The sequence below is a fragment of the Microtus ochrogaster genome, chromosome 5 (genome assembly GCF_000317375.1).
Source record: "Microtus ochrogaster isolate Prairie Vole_2 chromosome 5, MicOch1.0, whole genome shotgun sequence".
NCBI classification, from domain to species: domain Eukaryota; kingdom Metazoa; phylum Chordata; class Mammalia; order Rodentia; family Cricetidae; genus Microtus; species Microtus ochrogaster.
Window position 1 is genome coordinate 45,460,193 of NC_022012.1, and position 17,826 is coordinate 45,478,018.

General features: G+C 47.6%; 1 protein-coding gene across 1 annotated transcript in view; it reads left to right on the forward strand.

Annotated features, from left to right (window-relative positions):
* The first annotated feature begins 207 nt into the window (after window positions 1-207).
* The window catches only part of Pou2af1 (POU class 2 associating factor 1), a 65,288-nt gene continuing 47,669 nt past the window's right edge, over window positions 208-17,826 (forward strand). Inside the window, exons 1-3 of the mRNA XM_026779094.1 lie at window positions 208-251; window positions 1,800-1,863; window positions 3,675-3,750. Of these exons, the coding sequence (XP_026634895.1) occupies window positions 208-251; window positions 1,800-1,863; window positions 3,675-3,750 (184 nt within the window). The remainder of the gene's footprint in view (window positions 252-1,799; window positions 1,864-3,674; window positions 3,751-17,826) is intronic.

A 17,826-nucleotide genomic window follows, 5' to 3' on the forward strand; every position in this document is an offset into this window, starting at 1 on the left:
CAGGAAGCAGTATTGACTCCGTACCGTGAGGGTCTACCTGTGAGATGCACTCTTGGTGAAGGTGGGCCCTTGGTTACAGCAGGTGGGAGAGGTTCTAAGGGGCAAGTGAGGTGATTGCAGTGTAAGTTCAAAACGTGAAAGAGAGACAGGAGACTCCAGGCTGGACTGGGGAGATGGCTTAGCAGGTAAAGGGCTTGCTGTGAGAGCATGGCGATTAGAGTTTGGATCCTTGGAGCCCATGGGAATGCCAGGTGAGGATGGTGGCCATCTTGTAATTCCAGTACTCAGAAGGCAGCCATGGGGGATCCTGGCGCGAGCTTCCTAGCCAGACTAGCTAAATTAGAGAACTCTGAGTTCAACTGAGAGACTGCATCTCCATAAATAAGGTGGAGAGGGATCTAGGGAGACAATCTGGTGTTAATCTTTGACCTCCATACACGTGTGCCCAACTCCCCATAAATGTACACACACACACACACACACACACACACACACACACACACACACACATATATATACCATACAGACATATAAATGTAGTGATATTGGACCTGAATTCATAAAAGCCATGATTCTAATCCTTGTTCCGCCTTCTAGTGGCCATGTGACTTTGAGTAAAGTGATTTAGCTTCTCAGGCCCATTTCTTCATCTGGCTTCTTTTATGGAGATTAATGAGGGTGTGCAGTGGGCACTTTTTTTTAAAAAAAAAGAGGTAGCTATGGTGGCTTGAATGTCTCCCATAGGCTCAGGTATTTGAATACTCGGTTCCCAGTTGGTGGTGCTGTTTGGAGTTAAGGTTTTGGGGAGGTGCAGCCTTGCTGGAAGAGTATGTCATTGGTGGCAGGCCCCACTTCCAGCTGTTTCTGGTGCTTTCTGCATGTGCTCAAAGATGTGACCTCTCAGCTTCCTGCCCTGGCTGCCACACCCGCACTTGCTGCGTGTCTCTCTGCCATGATGAACTCTACTGCCCCTGGCACAGTGAGATGAAATAAACTCTTCTGTGTGCTGCTCCTGGTTTGTATGTCATAGAAACAGTAGCTGGCACAGCAGCGTGTGCCAAATAGCAAGGACTCTGTAAGTAGTGCCTGTTCTTGGGGCTTGTTTTATTGTATGTGTATGAATGTTTTGTTCACATGGTGTGCACACCCTATGCAACTGATGCCCTAAGATGTCAGAAGACATTATCAGTTCCTCTAGAACTGGATTTACAGATGATTGCTAGCTATCATCTGGGCCCTAGCGATTGAACCCATGTTCTCTGCAGGAACAAGCTTTTTAACTGTTGAGCCTTCTCCAGCCCCAAGTAGTTACTAACCTTACTGTTGTGTACTTTTTTTGGTGTGTTAGAACAAGGAGTGTTGCTAAGGTCTGTGCTTATCAGAAGGGATAGTATATAGATAAATTAGGGGTGAGATGACGTCTAGATAAAGTCAGTGGTGACAACAGGAACAGACGGGAGAAGAGTAAGACCCAGGAGACAGTAGGAGTGGCTAAGAGAGCTGGGATGCCTTTGAGGGTCTGGGTGGAGAAATAGTCTAGGAAGACATGATGGAACTGAGTGGGACCAGATGAAGGGCATGTGATGTTGGGGGCAGTGTTCCTTCCTATTCCACACTGGGCTAGTGTGGAGTTATGAATTGTGGTTGGAGTTCTGTGACTTTACTGTGGCTTGTGTCTCCTCTGCTAATGCGTTCCGCTGGTCTACTGCCTTTTATTGCTGCTGTTGTTATTAAGTCCCCTTCCCCCAGTTCCTAAAACTATCTGATTGAAAACTCTGTAAAACTGTCCCTCTTCCTAGTGTCTTAGACATGATCAAATGCAAGGAGACTTTATCAGTACTTTATCATACGATGGGGACGATGGTAAAGCCATCCACATACAAGCGTCTGCCCCATTTCCGAGGCACACAGTGTGACTTCATCTGTTGTTGAAGGACCTTGGACAAGTTACTTAACTTTTCAGGTTCCACTTTCTCAAGTGTAATAACTTTTGGAGCAATGTTCTCGTTGTCTGTTTATTGCTCCTCCGCTCAGGGGCCTGATCTGTAAGCCCAGCCCCACACAGGCATTCTGTCATTCTTTGAGCACAATGCTCAACTCTGTCCGTAGAAAGCACCTCCTTCCAAAGGAGGTTTTTGTGAGTCACTACTTAATGAGTGTGGGGTTTCTTTGGGGGCATGGTAGGGTTGCTCTGGGATTAGATAATAGTGACAGCTGGATAACACTGGAAGTCACTTCATTGTATAATTTAAGTGGCTTAAATGATAGATTTACTCAGTAAAAATGTAAGTTAAGCTGGGGAGATGACTCAGTAGGCAAGCGCTTGCCGCTCGAGCACGAGGGCTGGAATTCAGGTGTCCAGAACCCAGGTGAGTGCTGGGATGTGTTAGCACACCTGTAACACGACCCTTGGAAGGCAGATGCTGATTACAGGAACAAGCTGCCTGGAAGGGCTAGTCAGATCTAGCTGTAGGTTAGTCATATCTAGCTCTCCAGCAAATTCTGGGTTTGAATGAGAAACTCTTTCTCACTGAATAAGGTAGAAGAATCATCAAGGATAATTCCTGACCAAAACTCAACAGCCCTCCAGGACAGAATAGATGTTTCTTGACTGGAGACATTGCGCAGCTCTGTACTGAATTCAGTAGGGCCCACTGAGGCTCACAGGGACCCAAGGAAGAGCAGCAAGAATAATATATGGCAGGATTTGAAGACACACCGAGGGACTGGTTTAGGGAAGAATGTTAAGATGTTATCATTGGTGGTGGCGGGGGCAATTGGAGAAGGGTATAGGCTTGTAAAAAGGACTTAAATTCTTTATTCCTTCCTTGTCAGATTCCTTAGCTAGTAGTCCCTCCCTATCCCTCACCCCCCTTGCTGTGTGTAGGGGTACACACACATATGTGCATGTGCGTGTAAAAGTTAGAGGTGAACCTTGGGTGTTGTTCTCTAAGGATCATCATCCACCACTTTGTAAACCAAAACAAAGCTTATTTATTCTTCCAGAGTTACACACACACACACACACACACACACACACACACACACACACGAGAGAGAGAGAGAGAGAGAGAGAGAGAGAGAGAGAGAGAGAGAGAGAGGAGAGAGAGAAGGGGGGAGGACATTTCTTGTGGGCAACACTAAGTCAAAAGATTTCAGTCTGAATGTCTCCCTGAACATCTGTGCCCTTGAGGGTTAAGAAAATACGATCTTTAGTCAAAGCACTTGCCCAATACCCCACCTTGCTTTCTCATGGCTACTTGCTGTGGGTAGACCTTGTACATCAGTAGTGGGTGATTCTATTGCGTTGGGCTGTCTTCTGCAGGCCTGTGTGTGTCCTCAGTTGAGCGGGGAGGCTCAGGCAGTAAAATCATGTGACTTGTGGTGTGACACCTTTGTTACTATTGCTGTTTTCCATGAAACTGACTCAGGACGCCTCAAGGAATCCGTGTCTATGCAGAAAGGAAGAGACCTGACTATTCTATTTCCAGGTCTCACACATCTGACTGACCTCTCTTGCTGTGGGGAGACCCCAGCTCCGGCACGCATTAGTTTTGGGGTCCCTAAACTGTCAAGCCATCCCTATGAGGGCTCCTTTTGGACCTCCCCTGAGGCATAGCTACCAAACATGTTTTTCATCTTTATTAATCTTGCCCGCTTCTCACGTTTCTCAGGTCCCAGCTGCATTGTTATCTGATGGGCTTGCTGCCAGCAGCATGAAGGCTGACAGTTACAGAGGGCACATTAGCCGTAAAGGACCATTTATTAGAAAAAGTCCCTTGTTATTTTTCTCTTGTCTTATGTGGAATTGGCCATGCCGACTGCATGAGATGAGAGGGTGTTCTCAGAGTGATGAGCACAGGTCCCACACCTGGGGATTGACAATGCTGGGCAAGCAGTTATGAGCCTCCTGGGCTGCTATGGTTCGTCTCCCTGGGTCTCTCTTGGGAGGTCCTGCAGGTCTATAATCAAGTTGGCTTTCTTCAAAAAGAGAAGTGGCATGCGTGTGTGTGTATGCGTGTGTGTACTTTGTGTGTGTGTGTGTGTGTGTGTGTTGTCTTTACCTTTTCTATAACCTTCAGAACTGGAGGGGAGTAGAGGACAGATCATTGATCGATTATTTCAATTTAGTAGCTCCAGCTTGAAATAGTAAAGAATGGGGATGGGGGTTGGGTTGGTAGTATTATGAGAGATAGAAAGATCCCAGTACCCCATACAGATAGACAGGGTCTTTACCTTTTTATGAAGAAATGCTGATATTGAGACAATAATTTAAAGTCTCAAAAGAAATAAACTTATTTGTGGGGAGCTGATTTCATTTTTGTTTTTAAGGCTTCGCTGGTGAGATCTTAAATTGAAAAGGTTTATAAACCTGATAACTGTTCTGAAGGGAAAACTTAGACCGGACGATAGCACGGAGGACTGGGCTGTTGGTGCACATGTACTCTGAGTCACCTCTGGGGAGATGCCAGCTTTCCCACCCCAGCCTGGGGCCTGGTTGGGTCAGGCCTGCCCAGGCCTGCCTGCCTCTGGATGTAGGGGAGAATGTAAGAAGCTATACATGCTGGCAGGAAATTGACTTCTGGTGCAGTCATTGTTTGACAGCTGGGCCCTGCTAATCCTGGGAGTATGGGGAGAAACTGAGTTAGAGTCTCTAGAAAGGGGAGAGGAATCACTGTTGAGAAAGAAGTCAGGGCAAAATGCCAGGGGGAGAGAAGACATTGGTGGCTGAAATCTCTTGGGCACCCAAACCTCCCTACATTTACATTTTCTTCTGCACCCTCCCTTCGTTTGCACCACGTGTGTCCACATGGTGTCCCCCAAACCCATCACGTATGGCCCAGGCTAACCTCAAACCCCTGGTATAATTAAGGATGACTTGGGAACTTTTGATCCTCTGCTTTCCACCTCCCAAGTTTGGGATTATAGGTGTTTACGATCACACTCAGTTTATGGGATGCCAGGGTTCAAACCCAGGGTCTTGTGCATGCTAGGCAAGCATACTATTGACTGAGCCATTTCCCCAGCCATGACTGTTTTCTCCATTATGTGTTCCCTTGAAGAAAAGCCATGGCTTTTGGAAGAGAACTCATCTTTCCATGGAGCTCAGAAGAAGGTGGTGGAGAACAAGGTGCTAGGGTCTCAAGAAATGTGATTGCCTACAAGCCAGGCCCTCTCCCTTGCTGTTTATTGCTCGCATTCTCTTTCTTCGGTCTATTTGTGATTTCTCAGCTGTCTTTCATTAGATGGATCACCCTCTGCCTCACTGGCAGGCCAGATGCTGTGTATGCACATCCATGTTTAGCTCATCAGGTTCTTTGCCATTTCAACATGTTGACTCCCTTACGTTTGGATAGTGGCACTAGTATTCTATAGGACTCACCCAGGCTTGAGTCTAGCTCACTTTTATTGCCTTCCTTGTCCCAGCCTCTGCATCTAGCCAGCTCCCAGATTGAGTAGAATGGCCTCCTTTATTCACTGAGATGTGTTACGTTATGATGTGCTCACCTTCAGTCTGCTACTCTCAAATAAGCAGAGCTTCATCCTGAAGGCTGTAGGGGCCAAAGTCCTTCCATAGGTGCCAGGGCTCCCCAGACAATATAGAGTTCTACACAAGGCCAAGCATGGTGGTCCATACCTGGAATCCAAACACTGAGAGATCTGAGGCAAGAGAACCATGAGCTGGAGACCAATCTGGGCTATAAAACAAGATCTTTTCAAAAGTGTGTGTGCGGGGGGGATTGAGAAAAGCATGAAATCATCAATGAGTATAGGCCCTTAATTCAGTGCTGGGCTGTATCACTAGGATGGGCTTTAGGGTCTACAATATGTCAAGCTCATTGTCTGCTATGTAAGTCCGGTTTTATCCCATGCTTTTTCTGACCCAGGCTAGCTGGTCTTGGTGAATTCCTGAAAGATCATCCCCATTGTCTCAGTGTGTGGGTGTACCCCTCGCGGTCCTGAGTTCCTTGCTCGTGCTCCCCCTCCTTCTGCTCCTGATTTGGACCTTGAGATTTCTGTCCGGTGCTCCAATGTGGGTCTCTGTCTCCTTTCATCGCCTGATGAGGACTACTGAGAACTCAAGAACAATGGCAATGGGTTTTTGATCCTACTGCACGTACTGGCTTTGGGGGAGCCTAGGCAGTTTGGATGCTCAACTTACTAAACCTGGATGGAAGTGGGTGGTCCTTGGACTTCCCACAGGTCAGGGAACCCTGATTGCTTTTCAAGCTGATGAGGGAGAGGGACTTGATCGGGGGAGGGGGAGGGAAATGGGAGGCGGTGGTGGGGAGGAGGCAGAAATCCTTATTAAATAAATAAATTAAAAAATAAAATTAAAAAAAAACCAATATGTCAAGCTCAAAAAATCAAGTGTGCCAAGCAACTCAGTTAAACACCCATGCTGGCTGACTGTCTTGCGAAAAGCTGACTTTCCCCCTCCTCAAAGGAGTTCCAAAACACTGCTCACAGCTCAACACAAGCTGACAAATTCCCAGGGATGTGTTAATAGAAGTAGCTACATGAAATATATATTGTTTTCAAAGTACTTGACATTCAGGTAATCCTAAAAACAAAACAAAAATCAAAAAGAAAGAAAAAGCCAACACCTCTATGTATCTGAGCATGTTACCAAGAACAAACTGAGGACTAGGATGTGCTCAGGCCCCTCTGCACAGTTCTGCCTTTGAGAGGATTATGAGCTGAGGACAGAAGGAAAGGCCTTGACTCCAGGAGTTCTCCGAGGCCTGAGCTCTTTCTAGAGTTCTGCCAGGAAGGAACGCAGGGAGCCAGCCATCCCTCCTTAGGTGATGAGTCACAGTGAAGACCCTTCACAAACCTTCCAGCCTCAGAAACCCCAACACGCGAAGACAAAAGTCTCAGGGAGAAACATTCCTCTCTGCTATCCCAACAAACACCGCGAAACAGTCCGAAGAGGTCAGAAGAGCATACAGCTATAGGGAAGATGGAGGCTCTGTGGCTAACCTTGGGCTATCCCTCCACAGCCCAATTTTATACAGTCCAGTATAGGAGATTGAATACTACTCAAGTGGCCCATTACTGTGATTCTGCTGTCCTTGGTATCAGTTACTCTTGATCAAATCCAGTCTGAATAGCATGCTAAGATCTTACACCATCCTACGGCTTCTCCTCCAGAGTGTCACTCAAGCTGTGTGCCAATGGACTATGCCCGTTAGTCACTTAATAACTCAGATATCAGACTGACTATCTCATTATCACAGTGCTTATATGCAGACAGCCCTTGTATGTTAGCCTGATGTTACATCGTGATACCTGTGGCATTCTTCTCACTTCATCTCATCGTTTGACATCATGCTGTCTCACACCATCAAAGGATGAAGAAGGTACGTTCAGCATATGGTATTTGAGAGAAACCATCCACATAAATTTTATTATAGTTGTTTTATAAATAATTATATTATCATTTACTGCTACTCTCCTATCATGCCTCATTTATCTATTAAACTTTAACATAGCTACATACGGAGAAGAAAAACCAAAAATATATAGATTCATTCATTACTCTGTGATTTCAGGCATCTGCTGGGGTTGCAGTAATGGAGCCCCATTACTTATGGTGGCCGTGCTAGCCAAATCCGGGTGGAGAGTGTGTGTGGAGGTCAGAGAAGGGCCTTGAGAGGTTGCTTTCTGTAAGAAGATCCTGTGATGTATGCTGACGAGGAAAACTCAAGAGTCACCATAGCAGGTACATGGCTGGAAAAGAAATGGAAATCCATTGTTAGGATGTGTATCTTCAATGCCACCCAAAAGGTCATTGCTGAAGGCTTGGTCCCCAATGTGGCAGTGTTCAGAAGTGGGGCTGTTGGCAGGTGATTGGATCATGAGGACTCTTACCTCATGAGTGGAGGAATCCATTGAAGGAGTCAAAGCTTAATGGTTTTCAGGAGAGGGGACTTTGTTATAAAAGAAAGCACTCCCTTTGCTTCCCAGCTACCCTGAGAGAGGTTTGCGAGGTAAGTGCTTTGTCTGTCTGACAGCACAGATGATGTGTATTGCACTGCTCAGATGCCAGCCTGCAGGGATGTCCTGCCTCCTGAAAGCACAGGCCTGCATGTTACCTCTGCAAGTCATTGGGCTATCTCTGCTTGCTAGGAGCAGAGCACTCTCTTTAACTGCAGTCACTGGGCTATCTCTGCTTGCTAGGAGCAGAGCACGCTCTTTAACTCCCTAGTTTGGAGTTTGCAGATCCTGATGGGCTTAGACAAAAGGTCAGGTTTCCTCCCTGTTTCTAGGCAAAATTAGGTAGGTAGGTAAGTGTTTGGGTTAGCATATCTTATTATACCATCTCTTCCTCTCCCTTGTGCCCTTCCATGGCTTTCATTGCTCTTAGATAAAAATAACAATCTTCGCATCAGTCAACTTTTCATTGTGGTGAAAAAGTCACCCAAGGAAAAACAACATGAAGAAGGGAAGGTTCCTTTTGATTCGTGGTGCCAGAGATTTCAGGTCACGGGAACTTGGCTCAGTGGTTCATGACCTCATCTGTCCTGCCTGTCCTAGAGTCTCTGCTGAGATAGAGACACTTCCCTACTAGGCCTACTGCCTGCTCTCTACCGATCTAGCCCTTGTCTGACGTTTCCATCAAAATGTGGCTTTCTCTCAGCAAATTCCAGATGTTTCCTGCTCGGGAAGATGTGCTGCCTCTGATGTTCTGGCTTACAGCTGGAGAGCCGGCATCTCAGTTTGGTGTCTGTGGCGCTGGTGCTATTTCAGGATCAGATGGCAGACTGTGGCATCTAGACTGCTTGAGATGGTTTCGGAGTAAGTTTTAATATCACCCGGAGAAGTCAGCAGCTTGTCTCTGCAGGTACTCCAGGACTTTCCACCCAGAGATCTACTCAGGTGCAGCTCAGAGGACTGGGCTGTGCTTTAGGGACTGGGCTCTGAGCACCTCAAGGCATTTTTAATTGTCTTTTGTGGGCCTGCCTCATCCCTAGTCACTCCCCCCAAAGCTTGCCTTTAGGCTTTCCTGCACTGAGTCAGCACGAGCACCCCCTCCTGCTGCCCTGGCATTGTGAAATCAAGCTAAGCCCAGTCTGGTTACAATGCACCAGTTCATCAGGGAGCCCACATCCTGTACTCCTTTCCAAGGTGATGTTTAGCCAGCTGGCAAGCAGTAGTGAAAACCATCTGAGGCTGCTAAGGATTCAGGACCCTGTACAAGTCAACAGAAAGGGCCACGGGAAGGGGAGGCCGTTCCTCTGACCAGAGAGCTCTTTCTGCCTCACATTGGTTCTGGCTTGCACACCGTATCTCTGGCTGGCACTCAAAAATCCACCACTGCTGCTTGCTGGTGGCCTGGCCCTACCACACATAGCCGGCTCATGGCTCATTTGGAAGTTTTGTCTGTGTTCTGCTGATGACTTTTCAGAAATAAGCCAGTAGTTTTGGGGATGGTCTCCCTACATATCATTTTCTATCGTAGTCCGAAGGGAGACATGCTTGTTAACTGACACCTACTCTTGCCCTTGTTGTGAATATAGATATCTTAGGTAACGGAGAGGGGACTGGGTGAGGAGGTATATGCAGGAGAGGGTGGTGCCGAAATAGAATTATGTTTGGTCACTGGTGCTAAAGGAATTTCCAATCTTCTGGTTTTGAGACTGATTGACTCTGACTTTAATAGAAGCTCCCAGGCACTTCTTGAGCACCAGCATTGACTTCTTTCCACCCTCTTTTTCTTCCCCTTCATGGTCCCTTCCTTTCCCCCACTTTCTTCCATTCTTTGTCAGTCTTGCTGCGTAGCCCATGTTCATTTCAAACTCTTGGCCTTCCTGCCCCAGTATCCCACATACTAGGGTTCTAGGCCTGCTCTACCAAACCTGCTACCAGTATTTATTTCTGTTACTGGATGAATTGTGTCCTTTTCTCCCCAGATTATATTGAAGATCAAATTCTCAGACCCTCAAGACTGTGATTATATTAGGAGGTAGGGTCTTGAAGGAGGTAACAGAAGAAAGATCAGGTCATGTGCATGGTCCACGCACGGTCCAATAGGAATACTGTTCTTGTAAGAAAAGACCAAGTCGCAGATGGGTACAGGGAGAAGACTGTGTGAAGACAGAGAGGTGAAGTCTCTGATTTCCAGGCAAGAGTAGATATCCTCAGATGTCAACCATGCTGAGCCTTGGCCTTGCATGTCTATCTGTGCTCCACCACTGAGAGGAAGCCATTTTTTTTTCTGAAGCTACCCAGTTTGTAGCGTTTTGTTTTGGCAGCAACAGAAGACCAAAACACCTTTATTCAGACATGATTGAAGGTTTCTAGAAGGCCAAGAGGAGCCCTGGACAACATTTTTCCATTTTTACCGGCTTCTCCTTGGGATCTCAAGATTGGCAGCTTCTCTTTGGCTGCTCCACCCATTTCTGTCCAGGCAACCATCAACCTTGCATTGGTAGTTAGATGAAATGCTCAATAAGTCTAGAAAAATCTACTCTGGTCTTCGTTCCCTTCTGTGAACACCTTATAAAAGGGCTCATAGAGCATCAGTATCACCAAGCACAGCATGTCCTGCGTTCTGGAACGTTCTATAGGCAGTGTGGTAGGTACCATGATAGGGGTCTGCAGAGACAGGGGAACACAAAGCAGGAGAACTTGAACCTGTAAGAGGAGATTGCAGAAGGCTTTGGAGAGATGGGAGCAGGGCCTGCTGTCCGTCAGTACTTTGACTGCAGGGGCTGGGTCTTGCTCACCTCCCCTCACCTGTGTGGGCTCTCACACCTGCTTTTCCACAGAGGAGGAAGTGAATTGCTAGTGTGTCAAGTGAAGGACTCCCTTGATGGTCCTCCAGGCTGATGATTCCATGAACCTGTGATCTAAGAAGCCCACAGCAGTCCAGCTGCGGAGCTGCTAGCAGGTGACCCGGGGACTCCAGATGTGGGGCAGAGCACCATGCGATGGCGTTTCTGAGCCGTCAGGCTGGAAACAAGAGAGGTGGGTACAATGAGTCTCCCTTCTGAGCTCGGGCTTCTGGGAGGATCCCGAGGTGTGACAACAGGAACCTGGCCACTGTGGCTAGATCTATTACCTCTTTTAAGAGCCTAGCTCTTAATATAGTCACACGGATGGTCAGATTGTAACATCTTGTTCTCCACAAAATGAAGGTTGGTCAAGCTCCTCACAGCTGTTTCCCGCCCAGAGGAAAGCCCCTAAGTTCCCAGGCAGTGTAAATTGTGTGTTTATAAGACACGCCTCATGTCCCGAGTATACAAAAACACTCCATGTGCACAAACCTGCAGCTGGTTCAGCAGGGATCCCAGGAGCTTGGGAACAGGGATGGGGAGGGGTGTGAATGGATAAGAGAAAGATTCAGTGCCAATTAAGCATGCTCTGCTCTAGAGAATACTCAGCCGATCTAAAACTGAACTTCAAAAAAAATGAACAAATAGCATGAGTTTTTGGGAAAAAATTTGGGTCCTGATATCATTTAAAGTCAAGTGGCTGGCCCCAAGCAGTGACTGCTGGTCACTAGTCTGGGTGCCCAGCTCCTGAAGATTCTGTGGCAGTTTATGTCCCCCCATCTGAGGGACCCCAGTGTCAGTAACTATCCTTTGTGGCTGGCTTTTGTAAGATGGAGCAGAAACATGAAAAGTCCACTTGCTGGTAAGAAAACAGGCGATGGAGGAAGGCGGCCCTCTCTCTACAAGGACTGTGTGGTGCTTTCAGATGAACTGTTTTGTTTCACGCTGAGCTGAGTTCACCTGGGGCAATGACCTTGTGACAAGAATATCAGGCAGAGTCCAGATCAGCAAAGAGGACCGGAAGAGGAAGAGAAGTGGGTGCAACCATGCGAACTAGTGACTGGCAGAAGCCCCGCCAGAGCTGCTGCTTAGCCTCCTTTTGAATCCTTCAGTTAGACCTGATCAAACGAACAAGGGCAAGGCCGTGTAGGGAAAAATCTCAGTCTATAACAACCCAAACCAACCAACAAAACAAAACAAAATTGGTTCTGACCAAAGATGGAAGACGGAATTACTGGCGTCATCAGATGCTATTCAAAATAGTAGACCCATCCTTAGCTGCACTGGGGCCCAAGTCTCCTAGGGTTAAACAGGGCAATGTTCTGTCAGTGCCCACAGTGTCCACAGTGACATTTATGGCAGTGAAAATAAGAACAAGTATTGCAGACTGAACATTTGATCTGTTCAGGCCCTGTACTGGATACACATAGTCCTATAAAGGATCATGTCTGTTCCTTTTCTATACAGGAGAGAATGAAACATAGAGAAATCCACTTGTTTTTGCAAGGTCACAGAGGAAACTGTGGAGCCAGAATACAGTTCCGGGGAGAGGGGAGTCAGGGCCCAGAGCCTATGTATGCTCTGTGTGGCCCCAGGCTCTGTTCTGGGGAGACACCCTCTAGGGTTTTTTTTTTCAGGGGGAGGGGGCTCAGGCTCTGCTAGCAGGAGTCATGGATGCCAGAACCAAAGACTGCTCTGGGTTTGTGTGAAGCACCCCATCTTATTCCACTCAGTCATGTGACTAACAGAGTCTCAGACTTGCTCTTTAGGATGTCACCTCAGGAAGCCAGGCTCCTCTGAAGTCTGGGTGAGTGGATTTTAGGGGACACTAAGTGAGGCTTGAATGTCACAAATATAACTAAGGAGAGGAGGGGAGGAGGGGGGGAGGGAGATAAAGACACACACACACACACACACACACACACAGACAGAGACAGAGAGAGACAGAGAGACAGAGAGACAGAGAGGGGCTGAGGCTGTAGTTTAATTTATTACATCAGGGAGCAGGAAAGGAAGTGATTGAAGCCCTTTACACGGTTTAAGCAGCTCCCCTCCCCACCTCTTTTCTGAACTCTGGTTGTCTTCTTCCTATCTGTGTTCACAGCTACAGCCCCAGAGCTGTCCCTCTCCCACCACAGCCTCATGATCTGGAGGACACAGAGTGCGGGTCTGACACTCATGTACGGGGCTGCTGGGCTCACCATTGGTAAAGGCTGACTATGCTGGGGCCGCAACCCCCAGACTCCTGCTCTCACATGCTGCAAGCCCTAGCCTCTGTTTCTCTCGCTCTCTCTTCTGCCTGACCCCCTCCCCTTCCCCAAGACCTGGGGCAGTCAAGAGACAAACCTCTTCTTCCTCCACCCTCCATCCATGCAAGTCCTGCACATGGCTGACGCCTCATCTCCCAGTGACCTCGCAGGAGTGCCTAAGTGAACGGCCTCAGCTGCTTGCTTACAGTCCAGGGCTTTGAAGAGGGAGAAAAGAGCTGTGATGGAAGTTGGGTTTCTTTCCTCTTTGCTTGAAGGGACTCTCTGATAACTAGCCAGCTCGTCCCCGTGTCTTACAGGACAGGGCTAATTCTGCTCCCCAAAGACCTTGACATTTTATCCTGTGTTAAGCACCCCTTCTTCAGCCCCATCAGCTGGGGGAAGGCGGCAGCACCTCTAGCAACCTCAGGTTTCAAACCTCCCCCTGGGAGGTGCAGCTTGTCAGGGCAGGCAAATCAGTTTTGCTTGGAGATTTCAGGAGAAGAAAGAGAAGCCCAGAGGCCTCGATCTCATGCTATGTTCTGGGAAGCTGCATCTCCCGCTGCTACTTTCAAGTGAACCCACGCTCATTACAAATACTGAAGAGGTGTGTGATTCCGAGGAGGGGCCTGCAAAATGGGAACTTGGCCTAGCGTCACCTCTGAGGGCCAGTGGGAGAGGACCGCAAGCCTGTCCAGATCTTATCTTCTCAAGAAGGGACAGGAAAACAGCACAGCGGCCCAGACAGGAACACCAGCTAGCGTCTACGTACCACACCCCCATGAGGGGTGAATTTGCCGTTTCCCATGAAGATGAAAGAGGAGAAGCGCAACAGGGCTTCCCTGAGGTTCCATGGGGCAAGGCAGGGGCAACGAGGACGACTCACGGCAGTTGGCTCTGCCAGATCCCCCTGAAAGAACACTGGGGGGACTTACCCACTCTTTTATGAAGAGGCAATACAGCAATAAAGCCAGTTGCTGTGGTGTTTCCTTCTCCTCCTCCCCCTTTCCTCCTCTTTATGTTTATTTTGTTTCTGAGACTAGGTCTATGGTAGCCCAGTCTGTCCTTGAGCTCACCATGTGGGTGAAGATGACCTTGAACTTGTGACTACCACGCTTCTCCCTCCTGAAGTTTATTAGATCTCTGCGGTGTGTCCTCGCTTGGCTTTGGGAAATCCAGTTAAACACAGGACAGCCCTTACCCACATAACAAAACCAACCACAAATAAAGAGAAAGTTAAATGACATGCCACATACGCACACACACACATTGCACACAAAAGCCGTTACAAGCGGTACATGACTAATTGGCAAATGAAAGGCACGCTCATTCTCAGTTTGCTCCCACACTGACATTTTGCTAAAGAGGTGGAAGAGCCCCAAGGATGTCTCAGCGCTGCAGTTATCTGAAGTGGGGGCGGAGGGGGGGCGGGGGAACGGTGGCACAGCTCCGATAAGGCAGCTTCTTGGTCAGAGGTACCTCTACTTGTCTCCTGTTACAACGTAGAAAAGGCTTGTTTTCTGAGCTGGATTTAGTCCTACCCTGGCCATGCTCGCCGAAAGCTCTGGTTCCATCACACATGCTCCCTTCTGCGTCCCTCTTCCTTCAGAGTCTGTTCCGGAAGGTTCTGTTGTTTGTCGAGGCACCGATATAAGGCCATGCTTCTGGCCTCCAGGACAGACACCAGCAGCAGTGTGTCTGCCGTTATCTCTGCTTTCCATCTCTTCCCCCAGGCCTCTGGGTTGAAGGCCTACAGGATCCTTAATAGAAATGAATTGGATTTGAAGCTAATTGCTTGGGAACAAATCCCAGCCCCATTGCTCTCTAGAAATGCTGCGTCTCAACCTCCTCATCTAGAAAGGGGGTCTGAGAAGGAGATCTTTATCATATGATTGCTCTGAAACTCAGAGCAGATCCCAAGAGCCCAGTGAGCGTTGGGGGTTCTTCTTACACTTGCACCTGAGTTCAAACACCCGCCCAAGTGTCTTGCTAAAAATGCAGATTCTTTGTAGTCCTGGGTGGGAGTGGGTTTTCCGCATTTCTAGGAAGTTTCCCAGCTGGTCTAGTGGTCACTGGTCCAAGCACTACACCTGGGGTCAAAGAGCACTGCAGGGCCTCAGCATGAGGATGCTGTGTTCCCTGGGCTGACCTTCAGCGCTGACGGCTTTCCTGTGGCTTTCTCTGCACGTGGAACACCCCACCTCCTTCCTCTATTCCCGGTCTCACCTCTCTCGTCATCACCGGCCTTTTTGTCACCTGGGTCTATTTCCCCCTCTGACCCCACTCTTCCCGCAGATTCTGCCTCAGGGAGGCACTTGTCACCCTGACCATGCTGCTTTAAAGTTTCCGGTTTAGGTCTACAGTTTGCCTGAAGTTACCTTTAGTTAAAGCCCTTCTGATTTTTCTTCTTTTTCTGTGGCCCATCAGGAAGTGTATAGATAGCTAATTTCTGAGTTATAGCAATGTCTCCTACCCCCTGCAAGTTTTATGATAAAATTAGCCTGTTCCCACCCACCATCTTTCTTTTTATAATTTGGCTCTTCCATGATCTATTTTTTGATTTAATTTTGTTTGATTTTAAGTATCACTGTTTTGTGGTTCCACCCCCTCACTATACAGTAGTGATAATAATGGTCCCTACCTCATAAGGATGTTGGCAGAATTAAATGAGTCTTTGGAATAGTGTTTGGGACCAGGCAAGCCTCTCAAGGATATAATTTGTTGTTGCTATTTTCAAATCCTTTTGAAAAGTGAGATTCTGTTGTGACATGATCACCTTCATTAATGTCAGCATTAGTATATGATATGCTAATAAGCTTTCATATTGCATTAGAAATACTCAAGACATCTTTTTTTTAGTTTTTTATTGAGAAAAAAAAGTTTCCACCTCCTCCCAGCCTCCCATTTCCCTCCCCCTCCTCCCGCCCTTCTCTCCCTCCCCCACTCCTCTCCCCCTTCCTCTCCAGTCCAAAGAGCAGTCAGAGTTCCCTGCCCTGTGGAAAGTCCAAGGTCCTCCCCCCTCCATCCATGTTTAGGAAGGTGAACATCCAAACTGGCTAGGCTCCCACAAAGCCAGAACATGAAGTAGGATCAAAACCCCGTGCCATTGTCCTTGGCTTCTCATCAGCCCTCATTGTTCGCCATGTTCAGAGAGTCCGGTTTTATCCCATGCTTTTTCAGTCACAGTCCAGCTGGCCTTGGTGAGCTCCCAATAGATCAGCCCCATTGTCTCAGTGGGTGGGTGCACCCCTCGTGGTCCTGACTTCCTTGCTCATGTTCTCCCTCCTTCTGCTCCTCATTGGGACCTTGGGAGCTCAGTCTGGTGCTCCAGTGTGGGTCTCTGGTCTCTGTCTCTATCTCCATCCATCGCCAGTTATAACGAAATAGATATAGGGATATATATATAGGGATATATATATAGGGATATATATAGGGATATATATAGGGATATATATAGGGATATATATATGGGATAGTAAATATATAGGGATATATATATATATATATATATATATATATATATATATATATATATATATATATATGGGATAGTAAACTCCAGGGGCCACGTCTCCTACAGTCTATTGGACGATTGGAATAAAATAAAACCTGTCCTTTCCACCTCTGGGTTGGGTCACAGTGGTCTATCAGGGGCCCTGTACTCTCATCACTGTTAAAGGCATTGGACCTTATAGTCTCAGCCAAAGCCATTCTCTTGAGCCTGGTCTTTTCTCAAGCCATCTCTATAGCTTTCAGGTCCATTCCAGTCCTTGACCTTCGGGTTTGGTCTCTCATCTCTGTACCAACTAATGTTTTCATCCCAGTGACCGAGTTTCAGCAGACTTGGTACTGCTGGCTCCTCTGACTTGCCACTCATGTCAATTCCAGGAAAATCACCACGTGTGATCCTAGCCCCAAGGATTTCCTTGATGACGTCCTAGGGCTCTTCTGTGCCCGCTCCATACCCTTATGACTCCCAATCCAACCACCCGGTGACATTTATGATGCATCCTGCAAAACCCTGATGGAAATGACGGGAGATAAAAGATAGATACAATCCAAAGAAAAGTTCTGGCTCTCATACAGGTTTTATTTTTGTGGGGATGGACAGGCAGTAAGCTCGTGACGACACAGTGGCATAAGATCCACGCTCCCCAGTGTAGAGTGCAACCCTGTGAAATTAGGATGTGTGTTAATAAGACACGCAGGTGATTTGTGTGCACAATACAACTGGAGACATACCATTCAGGCCATGGCGGAAAGGAGGTTGGTAAGTGACTGTCTTCTATGGCATGTACAGAGAAGCTGATTTGGTGAGTTGCGTCTGTCTGCTTAGTGACCAGAAGAGAAAAGGAGGGTGGTCACTGGAGGGGGCAGCAAGCACAGGTTATGGGTTGTGGACATAATTTGAAGTAAATAGAACTTTCAGATTGATTGGGTGCAGAGAGCCGAGAAAAGAGAGTCCGGGATGACCCCGAGGTTTACATCTGAGAAACGAATACTCCACTGCAGTTTGCTGCGGGATCAGGTTTAGTGGAGAAAATGTTCTTGACATGTTTTGTTTGGGGGCAGGGTCTTTCTCTCTGTTGTCTCGATTGCTTCTGTAGATCCTTCTGCCTGCCTCTGCCTCCTGAGCGCCGGGGTTAGAAGCACCCGACAGGTCAAGCCAGCGTGTTAAGGTGCGTGTGTGTGCACCAGATGTGTGTAGAGATCAGTGTTAAGGTGTGCGTGTGTGCACCAGATGTGTGTAGAGATCAGTGTTAAGGTGTGTGTGTGTGCACCAGATGTGTGTAGAGATC